Below are 16,935 nucleotides of genomic sequence, written 5' to 3' on the forward strand. Positions count from 1 at the left end.
ATTCACTCTCACACAATGGCTGCCCCCCATCTTACCCCACAGAACCTGTTCCAAATGTCCTCTTCCCTCTTCCACTCTCCTTTGATCATTTTCTCTCACTTTTTTTTTGTTATACCTTTTTTCAAAATCACCTCATTTCAGATGCATTCATACATTTCCAATATCTTTATGTATGAGACTCCCTCCTTCCTTCTCACCTCCCTTTGTCACCTCTCCCCTCCGCCCCCCATTCTGTCTCTCCTTCTCTCCTCATCCTGCCATCCCTGCTTTCTTCTTTCTTCCTCCCCTTTTTCCCTATCTGTTCCCCTCTCCTTCCCTCCCTCTATCCCATTACTGTAATCCATCACTCCTCCATCAGCCACCATGCAAACAGGCCTCCTGGTTGCCACGGCAACCACCTCCGGCCCGGCAGTGCGCAGCCCCTCTCCGATTGGCTGGCAGGACCCAGGCAGTCTCAGTCTGTCTGGGAGATGTGGTAATTGGCTGGGAAGACACGCACACAGACACACCGACACACACGTTCACACACAATTCAATATTCACACAATATTAAACACACATTTAAACACTTGTATTAAGTCTGGGCCTTCAATGAATATACAAACATATTCTGCTGGATATTAAAACACACATACACACTGCATAAACATCCTCAGAGATATGAAAGGGAGACTGGGGTCAGAGTAATGAAGCTCATAAGAAGATGGGCTCTAGGCTCTGTGTGTGTGCGCGCGTGTGTGTGTGTGCGTGTGTGTGTGTGTGCAAAGTGATTTTGTGTGAAAGTGCACACGTCTGAATTCGAGGCATTTTTGTGTGGGTTTCTCTATGAACATGATGGCTGGAGTTGGGGGTGGTGTGCAAGATTTTGGATAAGGTTGGAGCTCTGCCAAAGAATGGATGGAGGATTTCTTTTTTCTTTTTGGAGAGCATAGTTAAAAATACCTATATGCTCCCCCTAGTATGAAGTGCATAGTATTTTTTTTGTCTGTTTTGTCTACTGGGAGTCAGCAGGAGGGATAAAAATGAAAGTGTTGATGGGCTTGACTTCCCCATGCTGCCATTGTACAGCCAAGTCTGGCCAACACAGCAACAGTGATGAATGTCTCATCTTCAGGAATACATCACAAATAAAAGCTGTACCTGCCCTGAATAGCAAAGCGTATTTGGCTCTGCTGTGGTTGAAAACAATAGTGGACGATAGGGCTGCTTTGTCTCCTATTCTTAGATTATAAGGTAATCTTAGTGAAACATTTTGTTCCTTTTTGTTGTGAGTTAATAACCAATTAAATTCTTTTCAAGAGCATGAAGAGAAAAAGAAAAGCAGAGTTCTGTTTAATGTGTTTTAGCAGAAGAGTGTTTCATTTAAATAAGAAATTATCATTTGTTATTCAGTGTTGAGAGTTGACTTTGAACAGACTGCTTTGATAGATTGTGATCTGCAAAGCAGAAAGAGGAAAATGGTTGCTGTTGACCTCAGATTTGAGCCCAGAAGTGTGGCAGCATTTGAGACAAGAACTTTACCTAAATAAAAACGTCAAAAGGAAATGTGAAATAAGAAATGAACAGGCTTAAATACTAGAAATGATGATTTCATACTATTGTCGTATAGGCAAAAATATATATAAAATGATTTAATTGCTTATTTACATGAATAAAAGAAGAAACAAGAGGATCCCAGATTTTTCACATTTTATCTGTCTCATTTAAGAAATGTGCAAAAAATCAAATGTTTACAAAAGGTATATATTGCATCTAATTTGGTGGGTGTCCAATCCATGACTTTCTAAATAGAAAGGAAAAGAAAGGAAAAGAAAGGAAAGGAAAGGAAAGGGAAAGGGCGCTATGTTTAATTCTTTCTTTGACATTCAACAAAGTGGCTGAAATGGTATGACAGAAAATTTTTGTGGTTTTGAATCGTAAAAAGCTGTTTTTTCTTGAGAACTATAACTGTCTGCATTAGCAGAACCTTCATAATATCTACATGTTTTCTTCACCTATAAACTTATTTGTCTTTAAACATGAATCTATTTTTATATTTCTAAATCACTTTATAATTTCACCTTTTAACTTTCAACTCGTTACAATTCTTGCTAATGATTAAAATGTTGAAAGACTAAAACATAATTGTTGTTAAATTGCAAAATACTAAATGACATTTGATAAAAATGTAGGCATTAATTTGGTGTAAGGACAAACTGTGCTAATTTTGAATTTATAACATTTAGTAACAGATGACTAGAGGGGATGCACAAGAAAAGATTTATCCAAATTTGACTATGAATTGGAAAAATTGACTTGAACTATCTTATCAATGTGAGATAAGAACTGACTTATCTCCTGAAATTCTGACTTCTGGATACACAGGAGTAAACAAGAAGGATACAAAAAAATGAAGAAAACAAATAGAAAAAGAATATGCAAAGCATAACATAAGCATAAACAAACAATTACACAACAAAGGTTGGAGGCTCATTTTTCAATTGCAATTTTTAATGGAAAAAAAAAGAGTCAAGGGAAGAGAAAAAACTGGCTAAATTGAGAAAGCCAAATGAATTCACAGAGAATGACTGACAGCAAGGATGGCAGCAATGCAGTCACAGTCCACACTTCAAAGCATTCCCAGTACCAGACAGAGAAAGAGACCAGGAGCTGGAAAGGTAAAGGGGGGTTAAAAAAATGTCCAAGAAGATTTCATCTTCCATCCCAGGTAGAAAATACAAATTAAAAATTGCTCTGCATCTAGTGTTGATAACAACATACAATCACATTTTTTTTAAAAATGGCAAGAATAAAAATAAAAAGTGCAATCGCACCCACACACTTACATACTTACAATTAGTTTCAGGTTTTTGAGAAAGGAAACAAAAGAAAGTGCAAGCAAGATCACAGAAGAACAACAATTTACAAGAAAATCAGACAGTGGCCCAAAGTCTCGTCGTCTAGCAGCCGAAGATCAGGCCGAACCATGGGCCCCGTGGATCCGGGTGTGGCTTCTGTCGCCCCGACTCCTCACATCTCCTTCACATTGGTTTGTCCATTTTGTACAAAGTGAAGGCTCACATTTTATCAGACAATCACAGTCCAACATGGCTTCCACACCCTCCCTAGAGAGTACAATCAAAATGAGTTTGACTCCACCACGCTTATCCCAGTGCCAAGAAAGCTTCCAGTAAAAAGGCTGTTTACTCCCCCCTGACATTGTCTTTACTCACCACTCAAAAGACAAACATTTCCCAGCTAAGGCTTATCAAGAAACATTTTCACTCATGCACACTTCAAGTCTAAATGTTAGCTCTGACTGGTTGATGATAACAGAAGCATAGGTTATTGGACGGCATGTTTGTGAAAATGTTCATCCTGTTTTAACAATGTGAAAGAGTGCTATTCAAGTGCAAGGTGTGAATTCTGTAAGTACACTGAGGTGAATGTGACTCGGGTGAATCTTTGTGAGAGCTAGGTCAGTTTGCCCTTTCTACAATTCATCATTCTTTTTTATGAATACATGCTGCCATTTCATCCCAACATTCTCCCATCTTATGCCCATTGTATAGCATCCTTTTCTCATGGATATGCTTTTATTACGAATTATAGAGTTAAATGATCCTACAAATGCAGAGATATCGATCATAGCATAACTCATTATAACATCACTGTCTCAACTTGTTTATTGCACCCTGTTTCCATCTCCATTTAGGCATATTGACTAAATATGACAGATTATCAGTTCTAATAAGGGCAGAATATCTATGAGTGATTTTTCTGCTGATAGACAATTCTGACACCTTATATTTACATTTCTTTGCAGTAAAATATTATTAGATCTCAGAATGTTACTTTTAATCAGCTGTCACAGTGGGAACAAAATCCCTTTAGTTTGGGTACAAATCAGCATTTTCTGGAAAACTCAACCTTTACTGGATATGAAACAATTCACTCAAAAGCATAAAATAGAGAAGGGATGAAATGACCAGCTTTGCATAATGTCGTGCCATACAACTGATTGATCTTAGAAACCTGTTTTTCTTTTTAAAAAATCTAAAAACAAAAAACAACAAAAAAGCCATTTTGGTTCAGTTTGCATGTTTCACTAATTCTGAGTTCAGGGTTTCCACTACCTCACAAAAATACTCCTGAGGATCAAATGTGTCCTCACTGTGTAATATCCCACTAGACAAAAAAAAAAAAAAAACTCTAAGCCTAATGATAATGAATGAAAGCTGAAGTAGTCGCTTAATGTGTCATTCATGTGCCACTGGATTTTACTCTGAACTGAAGTGGTGGCATTAACTTTTCACCTGCAGTCTGACAGTTTGGGTAAAACTTGCATAAGCTGCTGATTTAAACAAGATCAACTTTAACTAAAGCCAGCAAATTTCAATGGTATCTATTTATACATAAGCATGGAAAATATTGCGTGAAATGGTCATTTGCTGATCTGAAGATATCCTCAGATTTACAGCAATTGTTTCCGAGCTTACAGCTATCAGACAAATCAATGTTGTTCTGCTCTGTTACAGCGAATGATTTGTAAATGCTGAGTGACTCTTTCTCACTCAGCACTTTGCCCATCAAGAGTGGCCATTAAAGTGGCTTTTAAAAAATCCAGTTAAACTGTTGATAGATAAAAACAATAGGACTTTAAATTAGAGGAGAGCTGCTTAGTGCAAGCTTTAAAAAAGCTTGTTAAGCATACTGAGGTCATGATGAACATGATTAGTATTCCAACATATTTTGGCCCATTTCAGGACTGTAAAATATATCAGAAATGTATTATCAGTTTACTCTCAGTGTGTACAATATTAACATTGGGAAGGACCATTGAAGTAGCCAATTCCCATTTAGTCAGTTAATCCTTAAATAAAATAAAAATTAAAATAATGGTGACATCATGGCAAAACGTACCCTGTCATGCCACAGTGGGATACTGTGAACTTCACACTTTTGAATTTCCACGCACTATTGAGAACAGGAGTCCATCAGAAGAGCAACATGTACCTCAATTCATGAAAACAATTACATTTTTCACAAACTCACTTATTTTTCTCACATTTAGGCCCTTTATTCTAATATACCAAGATTTGTGGTAAGACAGGAAAATGTGACAACAGATTAAAGGGGAAGGAATCTGAGTCTGTCTAACTTACATGATCTTGAACGACACCTTTGGCCTGTTGAAATAGAAATGACTGAGTAGGTTCACTGGATAATCTTTCTTAGAAACTGTAATAAAATACATATAGATACTGCACTTTGGAGATTTCTACTGGCTTCAGAATTTTTAGATGAAAAACTCTTAAAACTTTGGCATAAAATGTTGTTTTCACATCTTACATTTTAATCCCATTAACAATTTGTAATGAGAAAATCCCAAACTTTTGATATCTTCTTAGCTAGCTTAAAGTTGAAAGTGATTTAATAAACCTTTAAGCAATTGCCACCAATTGCTTCGGTACATTTTCGAACATTAATTTACTCCTTCAGTGAATGAAGAACTATATGAATCTGTTCCAGCAGATGACCATGACCAGCTATGTAACACCACAGCTATACTGCATTTATTCATATGCATGTTTACATCAAGGGCTTGCTTAAATTGCATTCGTAATTACTTGTAGTAACTTTCTACTTCCTTCACTTAATCTCCATTGCCATAGCTACATGGAAAGATGGACCAGTCGTTCAAAAACGACCTGGTTGTTTTTACCTAACCATTAAATCAGTACTTAACAGCTCTGAAAAACAAGTCATAAAGCCACAGCCAACAGATGGTAAAGATTTGTTCTTCCAGTACAGGCGGGGGAAAAGTACCTTAAAGCAACATAGTGATACAAACCATGCCTCAAAATTCACTATGGAGTCTTCTAAGAGGTACAGGACAAGATTTGCAGACTCAAAAGAGCAGTGCAGCTAAAACAGTTAAAGAAATCATGGCACAAAAATGAGCAAAGGTCACCTTAATGGCAACAGAAAGATTAAAAAATGTAGGTGCACCAAGTGGTAACCTACTTGTTACAAAAAAACGGTTTTTGATTTGTTTGAGTTAAAGAATGCACCTTGAAAATATGGCTAAGCTACCATGATGGGAAAAAGATAGAAGTATTCACTTATGTAACAGGTAAATAAAGATGTAAAGGACCTACAAGTTTGTTTCCATTATGTTACCATAAACTTTCATACTTCAGGACCGAACGGCCATGAACCCTCAATGTTCCCCAGGCTGTTCGTCATGGATGTTTCAGTTGTTTAGGTAAATTAGATTCACTGAAGCTGTGAGTCTCGCTCATCCTCTACTGGCTACTGTTAGTGTCGCTGCTGTATACAGAAAAAAATTATATTTTGAAAAATGCATGGTAGAATTACCCTTATTACCCTTCAGGCTAAATAGACTATTACTGGATTGATTTGAACTGAATTGAATAAGTGCTATCACTCTGACAAATAAGTTGTCAGGACTACTTCCTGCACCGGGAAAGGCAGATCCTGCATGGAACAAAAACAGTGAACTCAGAATAACAAAGCATTAAATTCATATTTTTACAGCTGTCTAACATATTAGCAAAAAAAAAAAAAAAAAAAAAGTGAGTTTCTGGAAGTCAGAAGTTGTAAATGATTTTAAGTTGACTGTGACAACCCTGATGTCCTATAACCAATGACATCTCCACTCTTTTACTTGAGATGATAAGATAATGATGATTGTGTGGGCGACTGTGGCTCAGTAGGAAGAGTAGTTAGTTGCAATCTGAAAGTTTTTGATTCCAGCTTTCTCCTGGAAGGCACTTAACCCCAAGTTGCCAAGTGATATGTGTGTTGGTGCATGAATGCGTGTTAGTGAGTGTGGCGCTAATATGAAGCACGATGCGTGGTGAGTTTGGCTAGAAAACAAAAATATAGAAAACACAGTAAAAAAAAAAAAAATATGATATAGATTCGGTCCATTAACTGTCTGGTGACCAGAATCTGTTCATTTCCAGCTTTACGGACCCTGACCAGTGCTCAGATTCTTGGAGTCCCGAAATTTTTATTTTTATTTTTTCCAGTCAGTGAATGCACCTTGTCCAAACCCTACATCACCGTGACAAATACACTCTTCAATGTGGGAGTTAATAACTCCCACATTGAAGACAGAAGGTCAGAGAAAGCACAAAGAACTAATTTAAAAAGAAAATCAGTCTGCTAAAACTGATAACAAAAATAAATATATAAATAAAACAACAAGAATAAAAAATCAGCTTGTCTCAATTAAGTAAACTTCAAACTGTGTGGAATATAGAACTGTCCAATCTTTGTCAAATGCAGATTTTTTTTTTTATCGCTGCATTTGATAAAGACAAGAGATAAAAAGGATCTACACACATTGTAAAACTTTTGATGCAGTCACACTTTAAAACAAATTTAAAAGATCACCCTAAATTCAGAAGAAACACAACAACAGCTGATGCTTAAAAACAAAAAAGCTAGTGCAACGTCACCCAAAAGAGGGCTGTAAACACAGCTGCATGCTGACAATATCAGTTATGATATGAAACATATCTTGACTGGAGGATTTAGTGTCCCAAATTTGTCTCAAAACATGAGAGAAGTCATTAAAGTTTGCAGAAAAAATTGAGTATTTATCAATTTAATCTGTGGTGAGTGGAATGGTACAAATAGCCAACAATTTCAAAATGTTTGGCATCTTCTTTTACTGCCCGCCAAACCAAAAGCTGAGGGTTATGTCAAAAGTTTCCTGCCAAGGTTCATGTCTGGGATAGATTTCTACCCAGGATATGCAGTTTGCGAACATAGTTGTCTTGAATAAGCTAATTGGCTGTTTTACAGCTATAAAGCTTTAAAGGGTAAAATATGAACGTGAGCAGAAATTTGTTTTTGTATACAGTGTATTGTGTGCCAGACCTTGACCACTTGTGTAACACTGTGAAATGTTGCACAATGAAATGTGAATTTTAAACTTTTAACACTTTTTAACTTTACTCTGTATGTCAAACTTACAGCAGGATGTGTATCTCAGTCAGTCTGCCTACACTGTTAAATCTTCCATTCTACATTCAGATCATTCTATCTTTGATGCCTTCATACATCTAACTGGTCTTTGACTGGCCACAGTCACTGGCTGCACTGCTCAAAGAAACAGGCACAAACAGAACTTCAAAGTTACAATGGGTGGCTAAAGAGTTTGTATCACAAACACATTATTGCGAATTAAGTGTGCTTTCCTTTCCATTTCAATTAAAAGTATTTTTTTTAAAGAATAAAAATAATGACATGCAAATGAACACAAATAAATTAAAGGAATCGTAGAAAATGTGTTTTCAGGCCTCGGCATTAGAGCTGCATATTTCCACACACCAGTCCTACATTCTGAGATCATAGACAACACACCAATCACCAGAAGTGTTACAGTCTTGCACTGGCTTCACAGTCATGGTTTTGTGGGAGGAAAGGTTATATGCAGGTCAGGTAAGGGCTTATGAGAGATGCTAAGCCAAAACTGTTATTTTTTCAAATACACAGTTTGATTTGAATGGAGGGGGGAAAAATCCTTCTCTCCATTTATCCAGGAGCCAAAACCATGCACTAAAAACCTTCAGTGTCAATTTCTAAAATGCACCATTAAGTTGTGGGAACCCCATGCACAGAGAGAAGAAAGGGTGAGGTCAAAGGTGGTCTGAGTTCCTAACTGGATGCCTCTTATTTACCACTGAGCCGAGTCTTTTCATGAGTGTGTGGTTCAAAAATCAAATCAGATTAAATTCTGTACAATTTACTCCCTGGTTGAAAAAGACATCCAGACAAATACCAGAGGAGAGTTCAGCGTCTCTGCAGCTCTGTCATACACAAAGGTGGACAGAGAGAAGAAAATAAAATTTTGGTTGAATGTACATTTCACAGTTGGAAAAACACTGAGATGCACTGCTCCATGGTTCTCCACTGCTTCGTCCTCTCTCAAACATGTCACAGTTTTATTAATTTTTATTCACTACTTGAGAGAGTCACAGCTGAAGATCATTAGGGCTCATCCGAGGGCCCTTATGAGGGTTCCTGTGGAGTAGTATGCTTCAGAAGTGCCCTTGGCGGGCTGAAGTGTGTGTCTTGCTGACAAACTTATTGCCGGCTGATGAATTCTTCTGCTGAGACGGAGGAGAGAGAGGCTGGAGTTTGGGTCAAGCACAAAAGGGAATTTCAGGGGGCAAAAGAGGACGGAGCGTGGCTCGCCGCTGGAGAGACGCTCAAGAACAGGCGTAGCACTGTGGGTAATCTGCGTGCACCAAAGGTCACAGGGACAGATTGTGAAGACTGTGCCGACAAGTAGATCAGTAAAACAGGAGAGGTGGAGATGCTGAAGAACACGGGAGGAGCGACAGAGAGATGGTTTGGGAGAGGGCGAGGGGCCATGAGGACGTGCTCTGCAGATTAAGTCAGGGTGATGTAGGCTGAGGCCTTCTCCTTCAGTTGTCTCAAACACAGATGACAGCTCCAGCTCCCTGTAAGGCACACAGATCAGCCACATCACGGATCAGACGTTCAATCACTGCGATCGTAAAGCCTGCTGGATTAATCTCTTGTTTCACACAGAGAGCTGAGTAACACTGTAAATTAAAGCTCGGCGAAGAGAGGTCACATGCTGCGTCTGTGATTTTGTAGATGCAGGGGATTTCACAAATAGTTTGGTTTGTAGTGAGATTCGAGACTTTGTGACATTTCTGAAAGACCTTGCAGGCCAAAGCTAAATTTTACCTCAACCTTAATACTTCAAAGTGGCTGGTAATCCTGCCTGAAGATGCTGAGAGCAGCGAGCAAAGCACAGATGCTGAAGCACACACCATGTAAGTTCGCCATCCGTGAGACGGAACCCTCGAGTGTTCACCTCAAGCAAGAGGCTGGCTTTCAGAACTTGTTTCTGCTAAATTAAAAGGCATCGCATGTGTGTGGGCAGAGCTTGACACTGTTACCAAGCGTTAAACACAAGTGGCATTGCTAGTGTATCTTCAGCCACTTTTACCATGGAAACAGGTTATCTTTCCACGACTCATTTCCATGACAACGCCATCAAACATCCTGAGGCAGCCATCTTATGTGGAAAAATGACAGTTTGATTTAAATAGATGTTCCTGCACCATTAATGGGATCATAGACACAGTGCCAAGTCTCTGTCTCTTTTTCTCTCTGTCTGTCTTTCTCATTCAGATTAAGACGTTCCAGTAGAGAGTTGCCGCTTCCTCACTGTTATATTTTCCCCTTCGTATCAAAGTATAAGACAAAACATGGCTGCTCTCCTGAGAGTAAACAAAAAAAATGAACAAAAATGAGGCATTTATTCTGCACTGATGGCTAAAATGTTTTCAGATGATGGCTCTGGTTGGTGCAGTGTGACCAAAACCAGGCCTGTGAACTCCTCGTAAGCTGTAACACTCGACTACAAGACTGTTTTAATGAACCAACTGTTAGTGCGTACCCTCTGGTGGTTCAGACATGGGAGGACTCAGACAGTACATGTGGTAGCCTCTGTCGCAATCGTCACAGAACAACAGCTGGTCCTACAACAGAACAACAGACGTTAACATTAGTAACATGAACAACTTTGAAACGATAGCGGCAGGACTCAACAGCACAGATTTAAGTGTGTTGGGTTATTTGGGAATTGTAAATTTGGGTTGATTTTAATAAACCGTGGAAACAGTGTAGGCTTGAAGGAGAGAGTTAAAGTGAAATATTAAGAAACGGCTAATTTCCTGAGTTTGTTTTTTAAAACCTGCACTCCAGCAACACCCTGCAAAATGTCTGTATTTAGACTACGGTCTTAATTATTTCTTTTTATGTACAACTAATGCTTAGGAAACTGTATCTGTCCCGGCTCAAACACTATTAACATCAGCAGCTACAAGCTGATATTTTTTTTTCTTATAGGCCATTAAAACAAGGTTTAAATCCACATAAAAACTGATTTTATGGAAAGCAGAAACAGAATGTTTGCCTGGTTTTAATATGTGGGGGGAAATGTAATTAATTAATGAAACTGTGAAAAGAAAAGATTTGTTATTTATTTTACAAACCCAGATATATCTTTAAAAAAATCTATTGTAAACAGTCTCTTACTCTGGGTCTGTAGGCTGTGAAAAAAGCGCTGACTTGACAGATGTGCAGAATACAGCCATAAACAGCCTCCACAAGGGGGTGAGTTGCAAAAAAGTAATTGCTAAAGAATCTGACTGTTCAGACTTCTGTGTCCTAGTATGTTCACAGAAAGTTGAGTGTAAGAACAACGTGTGAGAAGGATGACTGCATGAGAAGACTGTCGAGGAATATTAATTCAAGATTTTGTGGGGAGTTTCAGCAAGATTGCTCTGAGATTGGAGTCAGCACAATAAGAGTGATTATGCACAGATAACTCTTAAACATGAGCTACAGTTCTGCATTTTTTGTGTAAAGTGACCCCTGAACCAGACACATTTTAAATGTTTTATCTGGACTAAGGAGAAAAAAAAAACTGCATTTTTCTCAGCGGTCCAAAGTTCGCTTTTCAGAGAAAACTAAAATATGGTTTTCATTTGGAAATCAGGAGTTTGAAGGATGAGTGAAGCGACACAGAACCCATGTTGCTTGAAGTCCAGAGTGACGTTTCCAAAGTAAGTGATGGTTGGTGAGTCATGTCATCTGCTGGTTCTGGTCCATTGGATTGCCTGAAGTCCACACCATCTACCAGAAATGTTTAGAACACTTTATGCTTCTTGTTCCTGACCAGCTTTGTGTAGATACTGATTTTATTGCCCAGCTGTACGTACCTCCATGCCTCACCACATTGAAGCATGAATTCATGCACAAGCAAATATTGAGTTCATAGAATTTAACATACTTTTCAGAAGCCTGATATTTTCTATTAAAATATATATTTTGTGTTGTTTATATGTAATATTTAGATTTCCTACAGCATAGACTTAGAGTTTCACTATCTGTAAGCCATAATCATCAAAACTGCAAGTAATAAGAGTTGAAATATTATATTCTGTGAGTAATTTATATAATGTGTTAGTTTTACCTTCCATTCCAAAGGTAAAACTAATGTTTAAATTAATTGCATAATGTTGTGGCACGTGTTTTGACTCAAAACTTATGTTTAGAATGGTTTATGCTAAGGATTATGACTCCAAATATAGTTTTTAATAAAATATAAATATGAAATAATGCCAATAAAACAAGATTTTTAATAAAGAAGTGTCATAGCAAAAATTTACCAAGTTATAGAAAAGACTGCTGTCTTGAAATCTATGAAAAAAAATTATGATGTCCAAAGATTGCTGGGCCCTTAATATTCCATGTTAACAGAAAGTTAAGGAAGGAAAAAGTATGGTGTGGTTGAAAGAAGTAGACAAGCAACTGGGACCACAGCCGTGGGAGGACTGTGAAGTAAAATTCATTTAAGAGTTTCAGGGAGATTTACAAGATATGGACCAAAGCTGAAGTCAGAATTTCAGGACGCAATGACCCATCCAGCAGATGAGCTGCTGCAGCAGCATTACTTGTTTTAAGTCCTTCCTGAATCAAAGGCTTCAAAAGCATTTTTCCTGGAGAAAGAAAAACTGGACTGGTGCTCAGGGGTCCTAAGTCACCTTTTCAGATGAAAGTATGTTTTACTTTTCATTTCGAAATCAAAATGCCAGAGTCTGGTTAAGAGTGCAGGGCCGCAGCATCCAGATTGATGAAGGGCAGATTGATGTTTCCACAGTCAGTGATGTTTATGTGAGCCACGTCATCAACTGCTTTTGGTCCACTGTGATTAATAATGAAGTCCAAAATCAGAGCAGGACTCCACCAGGAGCGGTTCCTACTGCTGACAAGCTTTTGAAGATGCTTTTTGGACTTCCAAAGTACTGTCGCCTAATTTAATGGCCATAGAGCAACTGTGCTGGATCAGACACCAAACTGACCAGACCCTACATAGATGCTATATAGTTTAGTCAAAAATGAAGATGAGATACACAAAACCCAACAAAATATTTTAACTGAAAGCTCCTATCCAAAACAACCTGGGCTTAATTTACACCTCAGCAGAGCTAAGATGTTGTCACACTGTATTGATGCAATAATTGGAGCACGTGTTGAATGCATTTAGTTTACCATACCTCAATATAATTTTTTGTCAATTTTTATTGGTTTTTCAGCAATATTTTAACAGTACTAAAAAACTTTACTAGAAAGGCTGATGTAGACTGTCATTATGTGTAAACCATTACTATCAACAACAGAATAAATGATTGAAATATGCCACTCTGTGTGTAATGAATCTATAGATAGGCTACTGAAATAAATTAACTTTTAAGGGACTCTAGTTAATTCAGATGTGCTTGTACACAGAGTGTACAGTGTGCATGAATGTGTACTGTGTGTGTGTGTGTGTGTGTGTGTGTGTGTGTGTGTGTGTGTGTGTGTGTGTGTGTGTGTGTGTGTGTGTGTGTGTGTGTGTGTGCATGTTTGTGTGAGTGTGCAGCCACATGTGTTTATGTAGCATAATGAAGGGGGTCCTACGTCATTCTCAGAGGTGCCACACAGGCTGCAGGACTTGCACTCGATGCACTGCCAACGATAAGTCCTCACCGCAGCCGTCATGTTCACTGTGAACTGCAGACAGGACGGGTGGCCTGGGTGCACACACACGCACACACACACACATACAAAAACATAACACGTGCACACAAGCACATGGCCACACAGTTTTTACTGTCATTGCTTCTGTGTTTCTAGGACAATCATTTACCATCTATATATTTGTGCAACATCTCGTTTGTGTAATACAAGAGAAATTGCATTCAATATAATAATGTAATAATGAAATAGTGTGAAATTTAGAAGGTTATGCATTCAAAAAGTAAAAAATAATAATAATTTCAGCAAATGTAATTCATTTTTCACTTCACAGGTTGATCCCAAAATATTTGAATATGATGAAAAATTCTGTGCTTGCTGTCACTCATTTCAGAAAGTGAAACTCATACTGTATAGATTCATCACACATAGAGTGAATTCTTCAAGTCTTCATTTCTTGTAGTTTTGATGATGATGGCTTTTATAAAAACCCAAAATTCTGTATGTCACAAAATTAATAATTGTTCATTATTGAAAACTCATTGTGTCTCAGCATAATCATCTAATTGACTCAAAACACCTGCAAAGGATTCTTGAGTGTTTGCAGGTCTTTAGACTCACTCTGACTACACAATCATGGGGAAGACTACTGACTGGATAATTGATAAAGAAGCTGGCTGTTCATAGAGTTCTGTATTCAAGCATATTCATCAGCAGTTGGGTGTCATAGAAAAAGATGCTCTAATGACAGGGATAACAGTAGCCTTGAGAGGATTGCCAACCAAAATCGATTTAAGAATTTGGGGTAATTTTCCAAGGAGTGGACTGAAGCTGGAGAGAGAGCATCAGAAGCCACTACACACAGACATATCCTACACATAGGTTACTGTGTCTTACCTGGACTAAGGAGAAAAGTAATTGGACTTTTGCATTATGGTCCAACTTCCTCTTTTCAGATGAAAGTAAATTCTTCATTTTGTTTCAAAATCAATGTCCCAAAGTCTGGAGGAATAGTGGAGACGCACATAATTCACGATGCTTGAAGTTCAGCGTAAGGTCTCTCCCCTTAGTGATGGTTTGGGTGCCATGTGATCTGCTGGTGTTGGTCCACTTTGCTTTCTGAAGTCCACAGTAAGAGCCACCATCTACCATAAAAGCTTAGAGCACTTCATGCTTCGTTTTCCTGACCTGCTTTGTGTAGATGTTGATTTTATTTCCCAGCTGGATATCATACCTTCCCACATTGACAAAGGTACCAAAAGCTGCTTCAGTGGCTATGGTGTTCCTGAACTTGACTGGCCAGGAATTTGGTTTGAAAATATAGGGAGTATTTTCAAGAGGAAAATGAAATTCACCAGACCCAACAATGCAGATGTCCTGAAAGCAGCTATTAAAAACAACCTGTGCTTCCATTACAGCTCAGTTGTAGGTTTCACGTTTGACTTGTAAGCCATAATCATCAAAATTAGAAATTAAGGCTTGAAATAATTGGCTTTATGTACAATTACAGTACAACATATGAGTTTCAATTTCTAAAATGAGTGACAAAAAAAATGTAGATTTTTCTCACAGTATTCAAATGTTTAGATGCACCTGTGTTTTTCTTGGTTAACTACAACAGACATGGACAAATTTGTTGGCATCCCTGGTAAACATTTGAAAAAAGTCTTAAAAAAATAAGTCATCTTTTATTGCAACAGAAAAATCATAAAAACTTTTTTTTTTTTTTTAGAGAAATGTAACTTCTAATAGCAGCACTTTTATTGAGAGGCAAAAATATCCAAAACTGAGGAATAATAGTTAATAGTTTATAGCCAAATTGCCTGTTATGCAGGTATTGCCACACCCAACTAGGAAATTGAACTGAAGTATTTTTATGTTCATACTATACTCATTTGAACAACAGATCATAAGCAGAGCTGAGTGTTCGAGAACTGAACAAAAGCTTCTCTGTTATCTAAATGCCGACCACTGGGAATCATGCCTCCTACCATCACAAATGCAACTTTGTGAAGTTAACTAAACTCTACTGGGACTTTGAACTGAAACCAATTTCTCTTCATTGGTGAGCAGAGACTAAAATGTAGATTTTTGTCAACAGTAGGGGGGTTCACGTAAAACAAAAGAAAACTACATGGACATAAACCTCACCCTGACAGTACATCATGATGGAGGAGTCATGACGCTGTGGGTCTGTGTCAAAGAATCTTGTTAGAGTAAAGGGTATTTTGAATTTTTTGAAAACCAGGACATTTTAGCAAAAAAAATCTGCTAACGTCTCCCAGTACACTCAATGTCAATGGGTCTTTCAACAAGGTATTGAACCTAAAATATGGCAAAAGTTATGCACAAATGGTTCAGGAGGTTCTACTGGCAATTGTATCATTTGATCAAAAACAATTAGTTGTTTGGGTCAGGTTTTTTCTCCCCAGTGAATAAATTCCCACTTAGGTGGGATTTTCTAAATGTTTGAGTCCAAGATTACACTCTTGCAACAAAATATACATTTATTTTAAACCTTTTCACACAATATTACCAGGAATGCCAATCAATGTGGCCAGCGCTGAAAACTTTAAATAAATTGTACAACTTTTTAAGCTGTCATGACCTTCCATGTTAACGGTTTCACAGAAAAGGGACCATACCAATGCTTTTTCATTAGCCCATTCACTACAGTTCACAGAAGTAATGTTTGTTCATTGATTTTTTATTTTTCAGAATAATAAAATGATGGACGGAATAAATATATATGTATTTATACAGTACATGCAGTCAATGATAGATACAAAAGTTCTGTACCAATTACACAACATTCTGTGGTTTTGCATGCAAGCAACATGTACAATAACTTCCTGTTGCAAAACAAGTTTGATGATGGGAAAATAACACAATCATTTATTATAAAAGCATCAATCATGAGCAAATGGAAACTTCCACTCTTAGAGATGTCAGTAGACTTATGTAACAGTCAGTTATTATAAAATGATTAATAGAGAAATTTGGTGTATTGTACAAGGTTTTTCAAATATGGAATTTCACTGGATCAATTTATATAAAATAATCTAAAAGTATTTCACTCTTAGTACTAGGGAGCAGGATGTTTTCAAGGTTTTGAGCTGAACATAAGTCTACTAGTCCATATCTATGTATGAAACTATAGTTAGGTACCCTTTTGGCAGCTTTGTTATTAACTGCATTGTTAGATTCTCATTTGAAAGTTGATTTGTATAAAAATGACTGCCAAATGCATGAACATGAAGATGAAAAGTTAAGCCTGAAATGGTTCGTACATTTGGCATATTTAGACGTAAAATAATTTTCAATCAATCTGAAAGTTTGTTTCTGATACAAAATGAG

General features: G+C 37.5%; 1 protein-coding gene across 1 annotated transcript in view; it reads right to left on the reverse strand.

The window, feature by feature from the left end:
- Positions 1-6,563: 6,563 nt before the first annotated feature.
- dpf1 (double PHD fingers 1) overlaps positions 6,564-16,935 on the reverse strand; it is a 58,489-nt gene continuing 48,117 nt past the window's right edge. The window contains exons 10-12 of the mRNA XM_055028850.1: positions 13,522-13,634; positions 10,454-10,535; positions 6,564-9,482 (exon numbers count right to left, since the gene is read on the reverse strand). Of these exons, the coding sequence (XP_054884825.1) occupies positions 9,412-9,482; positions 10,454-10,535; positions 13,522-13,634 (266 nt within the window). The 3' untranslated portion in view covers positions 6,564-9,411. The remainder of the gene's footprint in view (positions 9,483-10,453; positions 10,536-13,521; positions 13,635-16,935) is intronic.

Source organism: Poeciliopsis prolifica, unplaced genomic scaffold (assembly GCF_027474105.1).
Source record: "Poeciliopsis prolifica strain line A6 unplaced genomic scaffold, Auburn_PproV2 SCAFFOLD004, whole genome shotgun sequence".
Lineage (NCBI taxonomy): Eukaryota > Metazoa > Chordata > Actinopteri > Cyprinodontiformes > Poeciliidae > Poeciliopsis > Poeciliopsis prolifica.